Source organism: Vipera berus (genome assembly GCF_964194415.1).
Source record: "Vipera berus genome assembly, chromosome: 4".
In the NCBI taxonomy this organism is placed as follows: domain Eukaryota; kingdom Metazoa; phylum Chordata; class Lepidosauria; order Squamata; family Viperidae; genus Vipera; species Vipera berus.
The window spans coordinates 32,952,508-32,975,419 of record NC_138206.1 but is presented as its reverse complement, the minus strand read 5'-3'; the positions used below and the strand labels follow the sequence as shown (position 1 = coordinate 32,975,419).

Sequence of the window (22,912 nt, the reverse complement as noted above, 5' to 3'; positions counted from 1 at the left end):
AAACCATCCCAAGAAAGCAAAATGGCTGTCTGAGGAAGCTTTGCAAATAGCTGAGGAACGGAGGGAAGCGAAAGGCAAGGGAGAAAAAGAAAGATACGTCCAATTGAATGCAGAATTCCAGAGAATAGCTAGAAGAGATAAGAATGCCTTCTTAAATGAACAGTGCAAAGAAATAGAAGAAAACAATAGAATAGGGAGGTCCAGAGATCTTTTCAAAAAAATTAAGAGAGATGAAGGCAACGTTTCATGCAAAAATGGGCATGATAAAGGACCAAAATGGCAGGGACCTAACAGAGGCAGAAGAGATTAAGAAGAGGTGGCAAAATTACACAGAAGAACTATACAAGACTGAGCTTAATACCCCTGATAATCACAATGAGGTGGTCACTGACCTCGAGCCAGACATCCTAGAATGTGAAGTGAAGTGGGCCTTAGAAAAGCTGAGCAACAACAAAGCTAGGGGAGGTGACAGTATTCCAGCTAAGCTATTCAAAATCTTAAAAGACGATGCAGTAAAAGTGCTACACTCAATTTGCCAACAAATTTGGAAAACTCAACAGTGGCCACAGGATTGGAAAAGATCAGTTTACATTCCAATTCCAAAGAAAGGCAGTGCCAAAGAATGTTCAAACTATCGCACCATTGCACTCATTTCTCATGCTAGTAAAGTTATGCTTAAAATCCTACAAGCTAGACTCCAGCAGTATGTAGATCAAGAACTACCAGAAGTACAGGCAGGATTTCAAAGAGGTACAATAGGTACAATAACAAGATCCAAGATCACTGCAGATGGGGACTGTAGCCAGGAAATTAAGACGCTTGCTCCTCGGGAGGAAAGCCATGACAAATCTAGACAGCACACTAAAAAGCAGAGACATCACCCTGTCAACAAAAGTGCGTATAGTCAAGGCTATGGTCTTCCCAGTTGCAATGTATGGCTGTGAAAGTTGGACCATAAGAAAGGCTGAGCGCCAAAGAATTGAGGCCTTTGAACTATGGTGCTGGAGAAGACTCCTGCGAGTCCCTTGGACTGCAAGGCGATCAAACCGGTCAGTCCTAGAGGAGATCAACCCTGACTGCTCTTTAGAAGGCCAGATCCTGAAGCTAAAACTCAAATACTTTGGCCACCTAATGAGAAGGAAGGACTCATTGGAGAAGAGCCTAATGCTGGGAAAGATTGAGGGCAAGAGAAGAAGGGGACGACAGAGAATGAGGTGGCTGGATGGAGTCACTGAAGCAGTAGGCGTGAGCTTAAATGGACTTCAGAAGATGGTAGAGGACAGGAAGGCCTGGAGGAACGTTGTCCATAGGGTCGCGATGGGTTGGATACGACTTCGCAGCTAACAACAACAAATATTATCTCTTTCAACTGTGCTTTACTAATTTCACTAAAATGATCACTTGGTCTAGAACAATTCACTATCAAACCTCCACAGCACTAGAAATCAACTATCTAAAACTGACAGGTTATAGTCAATAGTTGTGTCCTGCTTCTGGAATATATTCTTCTTCTACGCTACTCTGCTCCAACAAACACCCACTCTTGGCTCAGATCTGCTCCAAATCACTGATGGACAAACTTGGACAAAGGATGAACAACACATTCAATGACATAGGTGGAAACAAATTTAAGAATCTCAGAATTAAAATTCTTATAATGAAATTGACATGGCATCAGACCTCCGATCCTTCCGCCGCGGGTTGAAGACCCACTTGTTTGAATTGGCTGGTCTGGCCTGATGGGGGAATATGGGTTTTTAATTGGTTTTTTAGTATTTTATTATCGTTGTATTTTAATTGGGCACTGGTTTAATTTCCTTTTAACTTTTGTATTGTTATTTATATATGCCCTGTGAACCGCCCTGAGTCCCTTGGGAGAAGGGCGGTATAGAAATCGAATAAAATATAAATATAATATATATATATATATGTAGAGTTCTCTAATGTATATCTAAGAGAATGTAATCCAGGGCTATAACATGATTCAGATTTAAAGGGGAAAAGGTACTCAAGGCATAAATGTGTCAGGGTACAAATTGTACTTGTTGATAACACCTAAATAATATAAGTCATTTTCTAAGTTTGTACAGCTGAGTTATGTAAGGTTGAAAACAGAAGCAGCTTCTTTATTTGAAGGAAAGAATCATGCCGGTAGTTCTTGACTTATGACCATGCATTTAATGACCTTCAAAATTATGACAAGCCTGAAAAAAGTGACTTAATACTGGTCCTTGCATTTCCAACCATTGCAACATCCCTGCACTCACATTATCCAAAATTGGTGCTTGGCAACTGGCATGTATTTTTGACAGTTGCAGCATCCTTGTCTGGCTCCAATCTAGGGTCACATCGGTGACCCTCCCAAGGGTCTTCTGACAAACAAAGTCAATGGAAGAAGCTGAATTTAATTAATGACCATGATTTGTTTAAATATCATGACAAATAAGGTTATAAAATTTGGGGCAATTCACTTAATAACACGACTTAGCAACCAAAGTTCTGATCATAAACTGAGGACTACCTGTATAGTCTTTCAATCATCTTTTCTGAAGGCTAAAAGAATCAAGCTCCTTCATACTTTCTTTACTGGCATTACATTCAGGGAAAATTAATATTTATTTATTTAACTCCAATTATTGATTGCAAAATAGATAATTCATATTCAAAAAATTGCAGGAAATGTAACAAGGTTCATTTTCTTTCTACAGTTGAGGGCAATGTCATAAAGTTCATTTAGCAAAATGATTTGCTGTACAATGAATCAAATCTTAAATATTCAGCCAGCTATTTTACCTTATATTCCTACAAAATATACGGTGTTGGCTCTATAAATAATAACAGCTAACATTATATTTATTTTTTTTTATTGGAAATTACAAATAATTCCTTCTTTAAAAATGATAAAGTAAGCTATGGAAATAATCAATATAAAATACCTTTGTTTTCAGAAAAAGTTTGATAAAAAAATAATTTAATCTAGAAACCAGTTATGGATGAAAATTCTGCATGTGGATTTGAATTACTTTCCAAATTTTGGATTTCTCTTAACACAATAAATCTAAGTTATTATAATGAATCACAAAAAAGTCAAATGACAGATTTTCTTAAATTAGAACCTCATATTTTTTATTATGATGGATGATACTTATCATTTGATGCATTGCAAATTATTGATTTGCTTTTATTAATAGTTAAAATGAACATAAGATTATATTTATACACTACACTAATCTAATGTTATTTTTAAAAGCTTATGCCTCTCTTTTATTTCTTTTTTTAAAAAAAATTAGTTTCCTCCTTCTTGATTGTGCTTTTAAATATGTTAAAATAAAATAGTAAAAAAATCCTTTCTTGTCACTGGGCTTAATTTCTAATCAAATGATTATCTTTCTTGTCCTTCTGTCAACCTGATTTCTCTGAATCCTAGCATAATGTGTGAACCCAGACATATATTGGAAAGTTTTATCCAGCAATATATAAATATATGAGTCATATGAAATACACAAAAAATGGGAAATGTCATTTATAATTATTTTAAAATATTTATAAAAATTTGGCTTCACCTCCCTGACACAATTTATACTTGATGAGATTTGATTCACAAATTGATAAATGCACTATGCAGAATTAAAATAACTTATGAGAAATAATTTATGAGTAATCGAGGAGAAATAATTCTAGAAAGACTATTAAGACTGGAGTTTGATCTCCCCTGACTTTCCATTTAGTACTTCCAACATCACAGTGCCCTTTGATACTGACTAGCAGCCTTTATTTAGGATCTAATAATTTCACAAATGTCTACTCAGCTTATTATACAGGACTTAAATTTTCTTTGAGTTCTCACTCAATTACCTGAGAAAAGCTATGTTAACATGATCTAACCAATTGTGATGGTACTTAGCTTATTTTATTATTTTATTTTATTTTTCTTATTTAGATATCTCCCATTTCACTCACACTTGTACTTAGGACCGTTAAACTAGACTAGCAGATGAATTTACTATCTAGTACTTCTCTGGCCACAAGGCCAGACAGGATATTCTGGCTACAAGGCAGGGTTTAAAATTTCCTCCTGCCCTTTGGAGAATACCCCACCCTTTCAGTCACATACACTGACTTCAGATGGGTGTGGTACAACTCTTACTTTATTGTATATTCCACTGAAAGAACAAAAGGTTGCAAACTGTTATAGCATACTGGAACAGAAGAACACTGTATAAACAGCATAACACAAAATTTGCATAAATTAAACATTGTATGAATCCAAGATACATTCAATAATATTGAACAATGAGTGAACATATAAGCATGAAAGAGTGAGACATTTCATTCAACATATGGGACATAAAATCCATGGAAAAGCAGAAAGGGCAGTGAAGAAGCAAGAGGAACTCAAACAATACTGACTGAGTAAAAATAAAGTTCAGATTGCTCATACAGTATCGAGCAGGCTTTCCTAATTTGTATTTTAGATTGTTATTCTCTAATTGTTTAGACTGCTAGACATTTCTGGGGAAATGCTTACAAAGAAACTTAAATACATGGTTTGATATATAGCAAAGACATCAACAATTAATGGAAGCAAAAACTAAGAACCAATGTTATCTTCACTGTCCAGCTTTATGAGAATCAACATAAAACACATTTAAGGTTCTGATTATATATAAAAACTTTATATAATAGTAATAAAATTTACTTCAAGAAAATTCATTTTATTGAATTGAGAGGGGATTATTTTAAGGAAAACCTGGTTAGAATCCTGGTTAAACTCCTGAATCCTGTCAGACAACTAACTTGAATAAAAGGTCATCAAGATTAAAATAAGATATGAAACTACTTATAGTTTGTACTGAAGGTTGCTGGGAAATGAGGCTAGACCAGGCATGTCAAACTCAAGATGTCACATGATGTTGCGCGACATATCACGACTTTTTCCCCATTGCTGGCAATGGGGTGGACAAGGTTTCGGTGTGGTGCATCTGGCCCACGGGCCGGCAGTTTGACATGCCTGGGCTAGACTGTGGACTCATCTTGACAAAACAGTTGACACTGGATAATAACAAAATGAAAAGAACTGCTTTGCTGATCTAAATTCACAAGCAAACTTTGGAAATGATGGCATTTTGAAGGATACCTGCTCCATAGTAATTAGAGATCTAGCATGTCTTCTGGACTTGACATCCCATTCAGCAATCATTGCCAGTTGAGTGTTTAAATACTGGGAAATACAGCTAGTCCTCGACTTAGTGAGAGATCAAAGTAACAATGGCACTTTAAAAAGTTATGACCATTTTTCACACTTATGATTATTGCAGCATCCCTTGGTCATATGATCAAAATTCAGATGCTTGGCAACTGGTTCATATTTATGATGGTTGCAGTGTCCCAGGGTCATGTGATCACCATTTGCAACCTTCTGTCAAGCAAAGTCAATGGGGAAGCCACACTCACTTAACATGCATGTCATTAACTTAACAACTACCATGGTTCACTTAAAACTGTGGCAAAAAATGTTGTAAAATGGGGCAAAATTCACTTAACAAATGTTTCACTTAGCAACAGAAATTTTAGGGTCAATTGTGGGTCGAGTACTATCTGTACAGATTCAAACCTTTACTCAGCCATGAAGCTCAATGGGTGGAATAGGTCCAATATACTTACATATGCAGATCTAAGCGAAACATGATTTTGAGGAGAAGCTATTGTTAGAAGTCAGAAATGTTGCTGCTTTACTCCAAATCATTAAACCATATTATCATACAGGCATCTTAAAATGAATAAAGTTAGAATACCTTTTATCCCTCTATTTCTCTATCAATCTTCTTTTTACTTGGAAAAAGTTTACAATATAAATACAGTAAATACTGTGATTCACTGAGCTTTCACCTGTCATACTCGTCCATTAATTCTGGTCCCAGTTTTGGTGAGACAAGACAATCCACTTGAACTATTTTGCAGTTCATCAAAAAAGACTTCAGCCTTAATGGCTGAACTTTTAGGTGTGAATTTTAAACTATTTCCCTTTCCCTTTCCCCTTGTTCTTATTTAGAAACAAGAACAAATACATCAAATGAATCAGTCGTTCTGAACAGTCATAAGGGTTTCCCCAGGAATCATGCTTTGTAGAGATTCAGACACACTGGAATCTGACAATACTACATTTTCTGGAGTAAGTTCAAGTGGCACCAACCACAGCCACTTGGTGCAGGTTGACTTCAAACAGGCTAACGAATGGCCCGTTTTTGTGAGGAGCTTGGGCAGCGGAGAAGCCGCAAAGTTCTCCGCCCCTCTCAAGCAGTCTACCAGCTAAACAGTTCAACTCACCAGCTACTCGGCGAAGACGCTGCCAGCCCTTCCGCCATAGCTGTTGACGTGCCCCTAGTCGTGCCGTAAAGCGTGATCTAAATTTCCAAGGTTCTGCGCCGTTCACACCCCAACTCATGCATGGGCTGCCGTAAAGTGCAACAGCCACGATGACGCCAACATATAGAACTATAACATAAGATTCGCCCGCCTTGTTTTGTTTCCTCGAAGCGGGTTCTTGCGGGCGAAAGAGCTATCCGTAACTTCAGTTTCAGTCAGAGGTCGAAAAACGAAGTTTTCAGAATACAAATAGCCAAGTGAACATTCTGGAGCTTATTTCTGAGGAAATAAAAGATTATCTTCTCTTATGTGCATACCATTTCAACGTGGAAGTCTAACCGATTATATTGAGATGATTTGTCTTTGTTTTGCTTTTAAATGGAGGCTACATATTTAATTTTTTATACAGTAGTAGATGTGCAGGTCTCCGCTAAACATGTTTGGAAGCGGGAAGCTTTTTGACTGCTCTTATTGTTAGAAGTCAGAAGTCTTCGCTGATTCACATCATTAAGAGATAAACCTACAGACCCTCATATCTGCCTCTAGTACGCTGCAGGTGTTTGCTTGATGAAATGATCAGTGAACTAACTTACGGTGCATTTACCAGCATAATTCCTGAGCATCTGAAAGTTAGACTCAACTCATAGATTCCCCCGAAACTTAAATATCACGTTTTTACGCCACATTCGCACCACGCTACAGCGGTATTGCTTTTTAAAGTGTCATCATGTTCCGAGTCTATTCCAACGCATAGCACAGCACAGCACAGCTCGAAATGTAAACATACAAGATATTTTGACATTTTGCTCTCACAGTACGCTAAATCATAAACCCAGTGGCTAACTCAGAGCAAAATAATATAGCTAAGATTCAGAATGGTAAACAAAATCACGACATTAAAGTAAGCAATCTATTCTTCACGTTTGCTCGAGACACCTGCATCCCAAACCGCACCGATGAGCCTACTAAGGCGTAGTTTAGTTGCCAATGTGCCTACACTACCTGGTTAAAATATAGTTTGGTTTACCGTTGAGCCAGGCCATTCTATAGCGGTTTATTTTTGCTTTGCGAGCAGAAACAGCGGGATGTCAACCGTAGTTGACGGTTTATCTCATTTTGTAAACGCAGCATTAGTGCAATTGGGAGCTCGCAGAACCCAAAAGCAAATGTCCGCCACGTGTTTCCTCAGAAGTAAGTCCGATTACATGTAGTGGAACGTAGTCCGGGCTTATACTGATATTGGAACAATGAACTGTTTGCAATTCTGTTGATTTGCAGTGCCATTCCCCTCCTCTTCCTGTCTCCCACCCAGGTCACTGCCTGCTGTGACCGAAACGAAAGTAACCTCCACTTTGAAATTCCTCCCTGCCCGACCCACTGGGCGGGATTTACGCGTTCAAAGCGGCAGCCGCAGCGGGCAGAGGCGGCGTGGATTACAGTGGATACACAGCATGGCAGACACGTTGGATGAGCCTTGGTGGGAGACACCTGAAGGAACCAACCTTAGTCCAGGTACCGAGTTTCGGGAAAAGCGTGGAAGTTTTGGGATGCTGCTTGGCTAATTTTATAGATGGTCTCGTCGCCTCATATTTACTGAGTCTTTTTTTTCGCATAGCTCTGGGTATTTAGAAACGACTTAAAAAGGAGCAGTTGACAGTCACTTGCGTGAAAACTAGCTTTTTTCAGTCGAGAGAGGGAAGGGTAAAATTATTTTCTCTCTATATATATATATATCGGAGAAATATATAAGAAAAATTGAATGTGCCGCTTTTGAATGTGGTTCGTAAAATATACCTAAAATGGGTCATAAAACTGATACGCCAATGAACAGATGTCTTTTCTGTGATTCGTCTGAAAACAGATACAAGTTGATTTGCAGTGCCATTCCCCTCCTCTTCCTGCCTCCAATCCAGGTCAGACTGCAGGCAGAGACATTGGGCAAAGAATGCATAATAAAAATTATTGGAAATAAATGTAAGGGGCAGAGGAGAGGCGGTGAGCTTGGGTGGCTCTGCTGTACTGGTTCGTGGAGAAATGTTGGTACACTTTCTACAGACTGATTGGCTGCAGTTGTATGCCTTGAAACATCTGTTTAGCAGAATATGGTCTCTTTTTAGATATATTCTTTTATTGCATTTTATTACAGCTCTCCTCTTAACTCAATATGATGTGTTCTTCCTCTTTTGCACTCTTTTAATCTTATGAAGTTTTGAAATCAGTTACCATTTGTGAGGCAAGCAGTGGCTTTTAGTTACTGGTTCTTGCTTTATGCTTTTGGGATATGTATGTACTGTATATATGTGTGTATGCCTTATCTGTGTATATTGAAGCTTTCCAGTGTATCAATGTATATAACGTCTGCTCTCCATCCTCTTGTCCACCTCGGCTCTTGATGACTATATGAATATCACCATGTTGTTTTCTTGGAAATGTTTTCAAAGTCCCAGTCCTGTGATTTCCTGATGGTCTTCCATCCAAGAACTAACTAGGTCTTGCCTGTTTAGTTTTTTTAAGAGCAGCTACTGTGGTGTTTAAAAGTTGGTGATCCCTTTTGAATTTTCAAATTTTCTGCATAAATATGACCTGGAATGTAATCTGATCTTCATAAAAGTCTGAAAACTAGATAAAGGGAACCCAATTAAACAAATGAGTTATTTCTCCCCACTGATGTATAATAAGGGGTGGTTACCAATCCATGAGGAATTAAAACATTCTTGAAAGATACAGTGTAACTTCTGTGTGCTGGGTATTGAATGATTGGTTAATCAAAGTTAACTTTTATATTGAGATGTGGATATAGTCCTCTGTTTATGAGTGTTTATGAGGAATAATATGCATAATTGTGACTTTATAAGCTTTGTTGTATTAGCAACAATTGAGAGAAAATCAGCTAATGTTTTGGAAGCAATAGACTAATTCAACAGCAGTGATCTATGGTTTGCTATCATTTTATATGAGCAAGCCAAAAGTTTGTATTATATGCTTTGTTAGTCAGCCTTTATTCATATAACTGTGTCTAGAAACAAGTCAGCTTCAATTTCCTTTAAAAGTAGTTTTTGTCTCCTCCAGAGATGCTCATTTGTGGAAAGTCATTTTTATATCAATCATGAATTGATTTATTTTTATTTTATTTATTTATTTTAATTCCATTTATATCCTGCCCTTCTCCAAAGACTCAGGGCGGCTTACAAGCTTAGCATAATTACAAGCTTTAGAGAATTTCATTTTGTACAAGCCCTAATGATTTAGGACTCTCCCTCAGTTATCCTTTTATCCGTTTAATTTTATCACCTATGCTTTTCTCTATTACCGTAAATGAAAAAAAATTCTATGAATAGTAATAAGAATAGAGCTGGAAGGAACCTTGGAGGTCTTCTAGTCCAACCCCCTGTTCAAGCAGGAGACCTATATCATTTCAGACAAGTGATGAAGCACCCACATGTAGTTTAGGAATGTTATTTAATGAAAATGTTGTTCATCTCTATATTGAGGTTTAAATACTAAAATAATTTATTTTATAATAAGATACCATGAAAATATCCCTTTCCTATTCTACAATCCATACAGGTCTACTATTTTTAAAAGAATCCAATTTTAAAAAATAGTTTTTCATTTACCATATTGTCAGAAGCATTGATGTAAAAATGCATGGTGGTAGGCAAAATTCACAGCATCTTAACTTTGAAAAACACGTCAAATGCACATTTGGTGACAGTAATCCATTTCTTCATATGCTTATGCAGTATGTAGGTTTTCTTCCTCTTGATTTCTGTTGAGACTGAAGTGGGACTGCTAACATTTTATCATCCTATGGTAATTTTACAGTGTCATGATATCACTGCTTTTTTTCCTGCTGAGGGTAAAAATGAACTTGTCCTTAAGGGTTTGCATCATTTCTCCCTGGTTCCTTGTCTTTGTCTCTTCAAGGTTGGCTGAATTATGAATCGAGAATAGAATTGTCCTAATGCTGCACTGGGTAGTTGGGGAAAAATAATAGCAGAGTACTATGGTAGCTGCATCTTTAAAGTCTCTTCATCATGCTCTGTCCGGTGTTGTTTTGACATTGCCTAAAATACAAAGTTACAGCTATGTGGGAAATTCACAATAACTTCATTTGAATTTAGTGGAAACTTCATCCATTCTGTAGTGTAGGAGAAACTGTGGGACTTGGTTCATATTAGGAAAATGGGGCAATATTTTACTGAACAGTAGATTTTTGGTTATGAGAAAATCCCAATACTTTGTAATTCCAGTGTCAACATCAATCATTTTTGCTGTATTGGTGTGCAAAAAATCATTTCTACTTATGAGTTAGGTAACAATTATCTCACACATCAGCAGTCTTATGTCTTCCTGACATTTTGCGTCGAAACGTTGGGGATAGATCTGATAATGTTTGGTGTCCCATCTTTAGTATCTTAAGTTGGTTTCTTCTATTGTCCAGAAGATGCCCTCACTGGTAGCACTGCTGTATTGATGGTTTTTGATTTAGGGTTTCTAATAGGAATTGCTTGATGGAAAACATCTGCAATCTATAATTAAAAAAATAAAAATATTTGCAGTTATTAATTTTAATGTATAAATTGGGTTTGACAAACTAACTATTTTCAGAAGATACCAATATTTTTTACTTTAAAAAAATGAAAATACTTGCAATCGCAATAGCCCTTAGATTTATATACCACTTCATAGTGCTTTACAGCACGTTCTAAGTGGTTTACAAAGTCAGCATATTGACCCCAACAGTCTGGGTCCTCATTTTACTGACCTTGGATGATAGGCTGAGTCAACCTTTTGCTGGTCAGGATCGAACTGTTGGCAGTTGGCAGAATTAGCCTGCAATACTAATCACTGCATCACCATGGCTACTAGATTATATAGTTTGCATTCACAGTAAATTGTAAATCCTAGCATACAGACCCCTTTTTCAGATATGTACGACATACTAAGCAAAATACAAACAAGCAGCAATTCATTTTAATGTGAACCCAGTCATGGACTTCACTTGCACGACAGAGCAATGGTTATTTATTTTATTCTGTTTAACCCAATTCCTTGGATTGGCACAACACATCATACCAAGTGCTAAATATATGGGCTGAGTAATCACAATGGCTAGGTTAAATATTGGCTAATTTGTGGCTAGATGTACTATAAGAGCCAATAATAGTGGTTCAGGAAAGAATTAGACTCATAGTGCTAAAAGAAAAGCCCTTTGGGATTGTGGTAATCTGTCATTGTTGCGGGATATAAAGTACAATGGTTTCCAAATGCTTTGAAGCAGTCTTACTGAATATTCAAGTCCTTGGAAGGATTTAGTCTAGTTCTTATCTCTAGATGGCAGCAAAGCTCAATAGTTTGTAGTATTTGAATGTTCTTAGATTCTGGGGCAGAGACATTGAGATGTGCATAAGATATTCCTAACGGTAAGAAAATATTGAGAATATCAGTTTCAGAAAAAACAGTAAAATATGGTATTATTGCTAATAAAGTTTATATAGGAAGCCTGAAATAATAACAAATTCTGTGCAATGCTATATAGCAGGGGTGTCAAACTCAATTTCATTGAGGGCTGCATCAGCATTGTGGTTGCCCTTGGGGGGGGCAGGTGGGTGTGGCTGGGGTGGGTATGGCCTACTGGGTGGGCTTGCCTGGCATGGGCATGGCCTACTGGGTAGGCGTGGCCAGCTCAACTTCACTTGCATTAGGGGCGCCTCAGCAGGCATGGGCAGGCCTGGGGCAGATCCAAGGGTCTCCGGCGGAGGGGGGGGATAGGACTGGGATGAGCATGGTCCACTGGAGGAGCCTCATCCTCTCAGGCCATGCAGGGGGGCCCTAGACAGTGGCATGGACTGCCTGGAACTCTGGGCAGTGGAGGTCAAGCACGCAGCCCGGCTCTTGAGCTCCCATGGCACAGGGACCCCACAGCCCTGCCTAGCCCAGCCACACTTTCCCGAGGGGGCGCTCAGCTACGTTTACCTCCTTGAGGCTGCTGCTGCTGTGCTTGCTCTCCTTGGCCAGGTTGCTCATGGTGGATGCAGGAGGGCAAAGTGCATGGGTCAGAGGGAGGCCCACTCCCTCTCCATGCGAGGAGACCTGGCTTTGTAACCAAAGCATCCTCAGCAATATGATGGGAGACCATCAGGGGATGGCAGAAGGGCAACAGGGCTGCTGGTGGCCAAGTGCTAAGGCAAGACTTCCCTCAGGCCTTCCCTCCCTCTCATTCCAATCTCCCTTCCTTCCTTCCTTCCTTCCTTCCTTCCTTCCTTCCTTCCTTCCTTCCTTCCTTCCTCCCTTCCTCCCTTCGTCCCTCCTTTTCATTCCCATCTCCTTCCTTCCCTTTCTTCCTGTTTTCCTCCCCTCCTTCCTTCCTTCTCTCCCTCTCTCTGTGCCAGGAAGGGATAAGGGGAGGGGGAGAGGTTGGTAGCGCTTCTCTTAAAGAATAAAAAAGCTGGAAGAGACCTTTGAGATCTTCGAGACAATGGAATATCCAATCTTTTCTTAAAAGTTTCCAGTGATGGAGCATCCACAACTTCTGAAGGCAAGCCTTTTCACAGGTTAATTGTTTTCACAAGTCCTTAGTTCTAGGCTGGTTTTCTTCTTGATTAGTTTCCATGTATTATTGCCTTCTGATGCTTTGGAAAATAGGTTGACCCCTTCTTCTCTGTGGGAGCCTATCAAATATTGGAACACTGCTATCATGTCACCACCCCTAGTCCTTTTCACTAAGCTAGACATACCCAATTCCCGCAAACATTTGTTATATGTTTTAGCCTCCAGCCCCCTAATCATCTTTGTTTACAATCCATTTAGACCAGACGGTCCCCCTGGTTTGGTTTATAGAACAGTGGCCATGAGCAGAGCCTTCTCAGAGACAGCACCCCAATTATAGAACTTTCTCCCAAGGAAAATATGAACAGTGCAACCCTCACCTGTTTAGAGGCAACTCCAAACACACTGTTCAGCCAGGCATATGTAGAACAACACTATATTTTATGGTCAAACAGCACTAAGTAAATTACTACTAATATTTTTCTTTCTTAAAATACACACTTTTAATATTGTTTTAAGCATTGCTGGTGATGTTTTACAATAGCTGCCTTTGAGAGTTTTCTTGTAAACCACCCTGGATTTCTCCGAAACATTTAATTTTGAATTAGATGTTGATTTAATAAATTAGGCAGAAGAAACAAATGTTTAAATACATTTAAATCCCACAGACCTACTGCCTCCTAGGTGCATATTGCAGAAAAAATAAGGCATTCCATTTCTAGCCAACATAGCCACAGGATGATGGGAACTGTGGTCCATGACACCCAAAAGACATTAATTTGGGTAAGGCTGGATTAAATTATAAAAGAGCAGATGAGAGGAAGTAGGAGCAAGAAACACTTTCCATGTCTCCGACAGAATAATTGGGAGGGAGACAATTGACTCGGCCTTTTAATTTCAACTCACGCCAATTCCTCTTAACTTCCCATTCAATCCAAAGAGTTTTATTATCAGCTGGATTTTAGGGAGGGGAGGCGGCAAGAATAGACCACAAAACCAATCTGCGAGTTTGCTTTCTCGACTGCCTATACACCACCTCCCCGACGCAGCATTTGTATGTGTGTGTGTGTGTGTGTGTGTGTGTGTGTGTGTGAGAGAGAGAGAGAGAGAGAGAGAGAGAGAGAGAGAGAGAGAGAGAGAGAGAGAGAGAGAGAAAGAGAGACAGAGAGAGAGAGATCCCCTTTTTGTAAGTTTGCTTACTCTGTTTGCAACACTCCTGATCCCCACACTTTCGCTTCCCTGCTGTCTGTCTCTCACTCTCTCTCTCTCTTTCTCTCTCTCTCTCTCACACACACAGACAAAACCTCTCCCTTCTTTCTCCCCCTTCTTGGTCTTTTCCTCCAGCTGCACCTGAATGGAGTGGGAGGAGGTTAAAAAAAAGAGAGGGGGGAGGAAGGGGAAAGCTCCCCTTTTTTGTAACACCTCAGCTTCCTCCTCTTCCCCTTTACTCCTCTGAGACAAACAGCTTGCCGTTTCATGTGTGTGTGCCAGGGGGGCGCCCATCCCGGGGGCCAGTCCCGGGGGCCAAATCTGGGCCCTCCGCAGGCCAGATCCGGCCCGTGGGCCTTGTGTTTTGGTAGTTTATTATAAGTTTCCCAGATCATTTTAAAACCCAATTCTGGTCAGCTGACACCCAATATTTTAAACCACCTTTCAATGCCTCCTTTAACATTAGTGGTGTTGTTAATCTCTGGATTTCAGGAAGGAGCAGAGTCCAGAACTCAATCATACATCTGGAAATGGTCAGACTGAAGAGGACTGCATTAAACTCTAATTACATACATCTAACCATTGCAACTAAATTAAGGCTATAAAATGTAAACAGTATATATGCAGCAAAACTCAATCTGCAGGCAAGATTGAAGCTTCATGATCAATTGGAGGGGCAGTGTTGGCAGTATGAAAATTGACCTTGAGTATTTTTCTCATCATCTGGTATGACATCCTTGTACTATTTTGCTTGATGAGACCACATTCATTTATTTTATTTTTAATTTAATAAAATATGTAATTTATTAGAATGAAGCAGCTTTGCATGCCTCTATTTGATACACACACACACATACTTTATTAAATGTATGTAATAAAGCAAGTTAAATATCCTTCAGAGGTTTTTCATTTTAATATTCTTCTATAATTGGCTAGCATGAGATACAATTGATTGACTTCTATTCCAGAAAGTCAAATTATTGTACTGATAATAAGGTGGCTGGCTACTTACTACTTAGCAGAAGGAGTAAAGGATTATTAGTAGGATAAGGTAATAAGGATTAATAGTCTACGGAAGCAAGGATTTTGCTACAAATTATAAACTTAAAGGAGAAAGGAAGCTGACGTGAAGAACTGAGTTGTTTTAATAATTAATAAGTTGTGTTATGATAAAGAGCAAACGTGGCTATAGTTTTCGTCATGAAGCTGTTTTCTGAAGCTAGTTTGCCTGGATAGTTATCTAGTCCAACCCAAGAGGAGAACTAGCATTTGCCCTGGCTTTTGGCTTTAGGTAAAGAGTCCAGCCTCCCAACCTGTGCTGGCTTTTTTCTTACTGGATCCTTTTAATAAAACTGAGCTTTGGAACTATAATATACTACTGTTATGTGATGTGATGAAGAGGAAATATGTAAAGGGAAAGCATGCATTATTGCTACTAGTCATTCTGCTTCTTATCATTGGGCAGCAGTTAGTTTGCCTTCAAAATAATTTTTCATTGGAGAAAGAAACAAAGGTTAAGTTGAAACAAAGGTTCTTAATTTGTTTGGATTTTTTTTAAAAAAAACCAACCCAGATAATTACATTCTTTTAAACACCAGGTCTAATTTTACCTAGGAACTAACTGGGAATAGTTTTTAAGACTTATTGTTTAGAATCTCCTTGGACATATAGCCAATTAAGCATCTGTACAAAATTCAAATTAGCTGTAAGCTTCATTAAGAATTGTTTTTGACAGTACAAATTGTATGTATTAGAAACCACTGACTCTTAATTCTGCAGAATATCAAAACAAGATTTGTGGCAACTTGTATGATAAAAGTTGCATTTTGTTTCAAATAAGGAATTGTAGTTCTAGAGAAAATGGATTTTGCATCAAAAAAATTCAGTCTCTGAGTTCCTCACTTAAGAAAATGTGCAAGGATGTGAAATCATATATTAAACGTATAATTTGGAGAGCTACTATGGGTCAGAGTAGATAATGAATTAGATTTATTTATTACACAAAGCCACTGTGGTTTTAAACAAGACAATATTTAGCATGCTATGTGAACTTCAAATAATTCTATATAGAGGAAGAAATAATATGACTAGGTTAAAAACAGCTTTCTTTGCTGTGTGAAATATTGGCTGTTGCAATAAAATGAGCTTTTCTGTGAAATTAATCAGTTTAGAGCAGCTGCAATTGAACACTAAATAGAGTTCTTTCAGCCATTGGTTTGCTTTTGTTAACTTGTGACTTTGACTTTTAATATCTTTTAAATATCAGGTAGCATAGATAGATGGGTTGCAAGCCATCTGTAGATGCTTCATGAGTTCTGAACATAGAGGAGAAAGCTCTGTTGTATATAGGGGATTTCTGAATAATCCTGCAATAATTCTGCCACATACTGTAACTCCACAACTACTGTAACTGGTTATATTGTATGCCATAAAGCAGGGGTGTCAAACTCAATTTCATTGAGGGCCACATCAGCATTGCGGTTGCCCTCAGGGGGCCGGGGGGGGTATGGCCAGGGTGGGTGTGGCCTACTGGGTGGGCGTGGCTAGAGTGTGTATGGCCTACTGGGTGGGCGTGGCCAGCTCTACATCGTTCACATCAAGGGTGCCTATGGGGGCCTGGGCAGGGGTGGGACAGATCTGAGGGTCTCTGGCAGAAGGAGGGTCTCTGGGCCAGGGCCAAGGCAGTGGGGGCCATTCCCTCACTGTTTCCAGGATGGCTTCGTGGGCCACATGAAACCACTTCGCGGGCCGGATCTGGCCCCCGGGCCTTGTGTTTGACATGTCTGCCATAAAGTAACTTTTGTGAAGGAGCCGTGGTGACGCAGAGGTTAGACTGTATTGCAGGCTAATTCAGCTCACTTGCAAGAGTTTGATCCTTACCGGCTCAAAGTTGACTCACCTTCCACCCTTTCGAGGTTGGTAAAATGAGGAAGCAGATTCTTGGGGGCAATATGCTGATCCTGTAAAATGCTTAGAGAGCACTGTGTAAAGCACTGTGAAGCGTTCTATAAGTAAGTGCTATTGCTAACTTTCATTAGTTTATTCTTAAGTGCGTATAGATTTGCCTTTTATTTTGCCCTTTTGTTGTTGTCTTTTTTGTTGTTGTTGTCTACAAAGCCACAGATGTTCGCTAATTGCTGGGAGTCTATTTGGGATAGTGTTGGTTTTAGACAAAGCCATCCTGTTAAGCTAGAAGACCTAGCTTGGCTATTATTTCATTGCACTACAGTGTATCACAGAAAATTGTAATTATACTTCTGAATATCAGTAGGACAATCCTGAAGAATGCCAGGAGCTATAAAAGTGATAAGTAGATGTCATAGTTGCCCACTTCTGTCTTCCGGAACAGTGTAACATTTTGAAATTGCAAATTGATAGTTCCTGGCTGCTTTTACGGGTAGACCAGATCAGGAAATTAGTTCCATAGGAAGACTACTTCTTTTAAATAGGCTATAATAACAGAATCACGCAAGCCTGTGCATTACATCTCCTTATATCTCACTGAACCAGGAAGGGTCCTGCCTGGGACTCTTCCAAATACTACGTTGTTTGCCAGGCCTTAAGGAATGTTTCAGCCCACTTTGTTTACATAATGGTTCTTGCCTGCAGAATTTCTTTCAAGATCATCTTCCTTATGCTCTACAGTTCCAGAGATGAATCTTGATGAATCTTCCTTTCATGCATCAAAGCCTCTATTCTGGGTTTGTAATACTTGCTATTACAAGTATTACAAGTAAAATATTTGGGAACTATTTTATGTCAGTGGAATATTATACATAAATGGGCCAAACACAAACTTATATTAATGCATTTGATTAGTCCTCTGATGAGAAATACTAATATAAAATGCTAAATAACAATGTTAAAGGAAATAGAAATATATTTAAAAAGAAGAACTGTAAAGATGGCAAAGAGAGTCATCCATTGTATAACTATAAAATGTAAGGGAGACACGCATCAAAGTTATTGTATATGATAAAAGTATTTCATAATCCCTTAAGTATATTTCACTGCAAAATTACATATGTATTCTCTAAATATTTCTCTTATTATTTGGAGAATGGCTCATCTCAAGATACTGATACACAATATAAGTTAAACTTAGAAAATAAATGTTAAATTTCATAGTTATAGAAAATGTTGTTTATATACTGTACAGGTTGTCCTCAACTTGAGACATTAGTTTAAAGACTCTTCTAAGTTATAGTGGCACTGAAAATAGTGACTTACAACCAGTCCTTGCCCTTACAAGTCCTGCAACCTCCCCATGGTCATGTCATCAAAGTTCAGGCCATGCATTCAGGACAATTGCAGCGTGGGTCAAGTGATCACTTATTTGCAAACTTCCAGCTGGCTTCTGACAAGCAAAGTCAATGGAGGAAGTTGGATTCAATTAACAACTACACTATTCATTTAACTGCAGTGATTTGCTTAACGATAGCAAAATGTTTGTAAAATCAGACATGACCCACTTAACAAACATCTTGCTTAGTGATGAAAATTCTGGTTCCAGCTGTGGTTGTAAGTTGAGAATTACTTGCATTGTTAAAGTATAACCTGCTTGCACAGCATAGAAATGTTAAACACCAATTCAGTTATTTCTGTTTAAAAGTTTTTGAACATAATTGATGTTTTTGGTGTTCTAGAGGGATTATTTTAAATGGGAAAAAATAATAAAGCTAATTCATTCTCTTACTTACCATAAGCATGGCAACTAGAAAATATGCTACTTGGGTAAATGGGACTTTAAACGCCTTCCATTCACTGAGCGCAGCTTGAAGAGATACCGGTAATTTGAAGCCTGGGAAGTGGTATGCCAGAGGAAGGAAGTTCAGAAAGCTACTGCTGCCTGCTCTTACATGTTCCTTGCTACTTCTAAGACCTCTTTTGCCCAAATACTGTAGCTATGGATTGTCAAATGTAGGGAATAGTTGCAGACAATTTCTTTCTTTTTCCCTAATTGTGTATGTCAATAAGATCTGGTTAGCCTCTGTTGGAAAAAAAAACCCTAACTTTCAACTCAGCCAGAAAAATAATACTTGTATGGATGGCTTATAGTATGACCCAAATTTTCTTTAATTTTGCTGTTTTCAGACACGCACACAAACGCATATTCAGTTTTATACACATACACTTTTAAATGAATCTTTAAAGAATGGGTAAATGCTTGTTTTTTATACCTTGCCATTGCCTGTTATGATGTAATTGATGATTCAAGGATTTCTAAATCTTATATTATAGGATGTTTAATTTACTGTGGGTTCAGAATAGAATTGCTTAATTTCATAGGATGTGGTTACCATTTGAATCATTTAGGGAGAAACCCTGTATTTAAGTTAAAAGTAGAAGAATCTTAGAGGCAATTGGCATCTTCTGTTGCCAGCCGATTACAGTAATATTATGATAGTTTTTCATATGGTATTTGGTACAGAATTGGCATTTTGAGTAGAAATAAAGATCTTAAATGTTTTCTAACTGTGATCATTTTTCTCTATTCATTTAAATAAATTTTACATAACAGCTGATCTTGAGTAAATCTTTGTGAATTACTACATATGCAGAGGCTAGAATACTAGCAGTACTGATTTAATATTAAGTCTTATGACTTACAACCACAATGTAGTCCAAAAGTTCCATTGCTAAGCCAGACAGTTAAGTGAGTTTTGCCCATTATATGACCTGTTCCTCTGGGTATGGATGGCAGGTGAGCCTATTTTATGTGTTATTTGTGTGGTTGGAGCTAGGCTGTGGGGGTCTCAAGTGCTACTTCTATTTGTACTATTTTCTGTTATTCATTTGCTGTTTATACTGTTTTTTTAATCATGTGTCAGCTACCTGGAATTGTAAAAGAAAAAGGTGGAAATATAAATTAATTTGATAAATCAATTTATAAATAAATGACCAAATTGAAGATTCAGATCAACTGAAATGAATAGTTGTAATTGTTTTATATTGTTTGACTATTGTTGATGTTTGTTTAGTATTCTTGTGAATATTAATCAGTACTAATACTAATCAAGAATCAACTGTAGCTGATTTCTCCCTTGCTGCTTCAGAAGAGAGATTCCTAGCAACATCTTAAGAGTTATCTGTTCCCAAACTATAAAGGTAAAGGTTCCCCCGCACATGCGTGCTAGTCGTTTCCGACTCTAGGGGCCGGTGCTCATCTCCGTTTCAAAGCCGAAGAGCCAGCGCTTGTCCGAGGACATCTCTGTGGTCATGTGGCCGGCATGACTAGACACCAAAGGCGCACGGAACGCTGTTACCTTCCCACTGGAGCGGTCCCTATTTTTCTACTTGCATTTTTACGTGCTTTCGAACTGCTAGGTTGGCAGAAGCTGGGACGAGTAACAGGCGCTCACTCTGTAGTACCAAGGAAATATTGTTTGTCTTACATCCCTAATATTTGCTCCTTTTCTTTTAAGTTAACAGAATAATAGAGTTGGAAGGACCTTGGAGGTCTTCTAGTCCAAACCACTGCTCAAGCAGGAAAATCTATACCATTTCAAACAAATGGTTGTCAAATCTCTTCTTAAAATTCTCTAGTGTTGGAGCACTCACAACTTCTGGAGGCAAGTCATTCCACTGATTAATTGTCTGTAGGTTATTTCCTGTTTTATTAAAACTACCTACCTATTCTAGTTTTTTAAAAATGCTCACATCTTTTGCTTCTTGATATGCCCCCTGGCTATGGTTTTTGGATTTTTTTCTTTTTGCTGTTATTCTGTCTCTCACTGTTAAAATAAACCTACCATTAAAATTATAGACTGACCATTTCTTTGTCAGTGGGCAAACATACAAAATCAGCAGGGGATTAAATCATTTTTTCCCTTACTGCACATGATCCTGTGCAAAGATATTGGCGCTTTAAAGAGTGGCAGACAAGTTATGTTCACATTTCATAGAGTATCTTTTTGAAACCAGAGCTTAAGCCCAGGATAGCCTTAATATTTCTGTCCTCTTTTCTGTATTTGTCCCTACACTTTCAGTTGGTTTATGTGTTCAGGGTTGTTTGTATTCATTTGAGCAATTAGTCAAGATATGGAATGGGTTTTTTTTTCCAAAACAAAAACTAAAAACCAAGAGTTGAATCAATAGAAAAGAATATTTGTAGCTCAGGGCTTCAGACATTTTATTACCCAACTAGGTAACATCCTCAGTCTGCTACCTAGTTTAGTAATGAAACATCGGAAAGAAAACAGTCAAGCTCACAGAGCACCAAAGAACCCACAGAATTTACAGTTCCAGCTGTGCTGAATCACATTCAAGATCTTCTTGGTGTATATTTTGTTTCTAAAGCAGTCAGCTGGATGCTTCTGGGAATCCCGGAAATGAGCACAAGTGCAGTACTTGTGATCCTGGAAATCATATGCTCTTCATCATTACCCATTTTAAGTCACAAAACTTCATTTGGCTGGGATGTTCTGTACTCTGAGAGGACAGAGTGCATCCTGTATTTACTTGAGAATGCTTACTTTTAAAAACTCTTGTGGATTTTTTTATAAAGATGACAAAATATCACTATTTTTTCTTTTTAGCAGGGGTGTCAAACTGCCGGCCCGTGGGCCGGAGTGTCACGGAGAAACCGCGCCCATCCCATTTTCGGCAATGGAAAAAAGTTCCGATACGTCGCGCGACATCACGTGATGTCGCGAGTTTGACATGCCTGCTTTTTAGAATTGTCATCTCATTTTTTTTATTTTTTATTTTTATCTTTTATTTTTATTTTAATCCCATTTATATCCCGCCCTTCTCCGAAGACTCAGGGCGGCTTACAATTTAAAGCACAAAACAATGTGCTTAGCAATAGCCTTCATTCTATGTATATGCCTGCTTATTAGGGCTTTCACCCCCCCCCCCCCAGCGGCATTATTACAAAGTCAGCTTATTGCCCCGAACATTCTGGGTCTTCATTTTACTTACCTCGGAAGGATGGAAGGCTGAGTCAACCTTGAGCCTGGTGGGATGCGAACCTGCACTAATTGCAGGCAACTGGTGTTACTTAAGGAGGCATTAGCCCACTGCTCCACCAAGGCTCTAAGGTCTAAGGTCTTTGGAGTCAATTTATATCTTTGAGAATTCGGGTTGCTAACAAAGTGAATATGGAACCAGAGCTCTGCAGCAGAGTTCATAGGTAGAGGTCAGTACTTAGCATCTCCAGTTAAAAAAATCAAATACAATATGATTGGATGGCTCTTTGCCTGAGACTTTAGAGAGCAGCCTCCCCAAGCGAATGATATCATCTCCTTGACTTCACATCAAGCAAGGGTGATAGCCATGATAGCAGGGAAAATGAAAGTTGATTTCCAACACATCTGGAGAACATTAGATTGGGAAAGTCTGGTGTAGAGAATACTGGCCTAGATGAATAAATAATCACATCTGAGATAGTTTCCTATATTCTTAGAAATATGGGGTAAAAGAAATTACTGTCTTTAAACAACTTGGGTACCATATCTTAATTTATGTTTAAGGAAAAATAAGCAGGAGAAACATTGATCTTTCAAAAGTATTTTGCTAATTTTGTTTTGGTGGGGGTTTTTCTCCTCCCAGTTACGGAAAACATTTCATATATAAAATCTTTAAAACTGAAGGCTGTTTTTTTTAATCACTAAGATATTGTTCTACTCCGATCTTCCAAAACCTGTTGCCTTATAGACATTTCAGGCCAATTTTGGGTATGTTGTATGGAAGTTATGGGACTTACAGTTTTTACTTATCTATGGGCACTGGGCTAGGAAAGGTTGCTTAAACTAGATAATTATCAGTTTGTTCAAATTATACC

At 38.4% G+C, this 22,912-nt stretch overlaps 3 protein-coding genes across 6 annotated transcripts in view; 1 reads left to right on the top strand and 2 right to left on the bottom strand.

Annotated features, from left to right (window-relative positions):
- Positions 1-6,540, bottom strand: part of TBC1D23 (TBC1 domain family member 23) — a 40,286-nt gene extending 33,746 nt beyond the window's left edge. For both annotated transcript variants that reach the window (XM_081327388.1, XM_081327389.1), the window contains exon 1: positions 6,328-6,540. In XM_081327388.1, the coding sequence (XP_081183514.1) occupies positions 6,328-6,365 (38 nt within the window). In that variant the 5' untranslated portion in view covers positions 6,366-6,540. The remainder of the gene's footprint in view (positions 1-6,327) is intronic.
- Positions 6,541-7,762: 1,222 nt separating this feature from the next.
- Positions 7,763-22,912, top strand: part of CMSS1 (cms1 ribosomal small subunit homolog) — a 161,933-nt gene continuing 146,783 nt past the window's right edge. For all 3 annotated transcript variants that reach the window (XM_081327607.1, XM_081327606.1, XM_081327605.1), the window contains exon 1: positions 7,763-7,878. In XM_081327607.1, coding sequence (XP_081183733.1) covers positions 7,818-7,878 — 61 coding nt within the window. In that variant the 5' untranslated portion in view covers positions 7,763-7,817. The remainder of the gene's footprint in view (positions 7,879-22,912) is intronic.
- Positions 10,369-22,912, bottom strand: part of LOC308667959 (filamin A-interacting protein 1-like) — a 29,708-nt gene continuing 17,164 nt past the window's right edge. Inside the window, exon 3 of the mRNA XM_081327599.1 lies at positions 10,369-10,898. Within this exon, the coding sequence (XP_081183725.1) occupies positions 10,800-10,898 (99 nt within the window). The 3' untranslated portion in view covers positions 10,369-10,799. The remainder of the gene's footprint in view (positions 10,899-22,912) is intronic.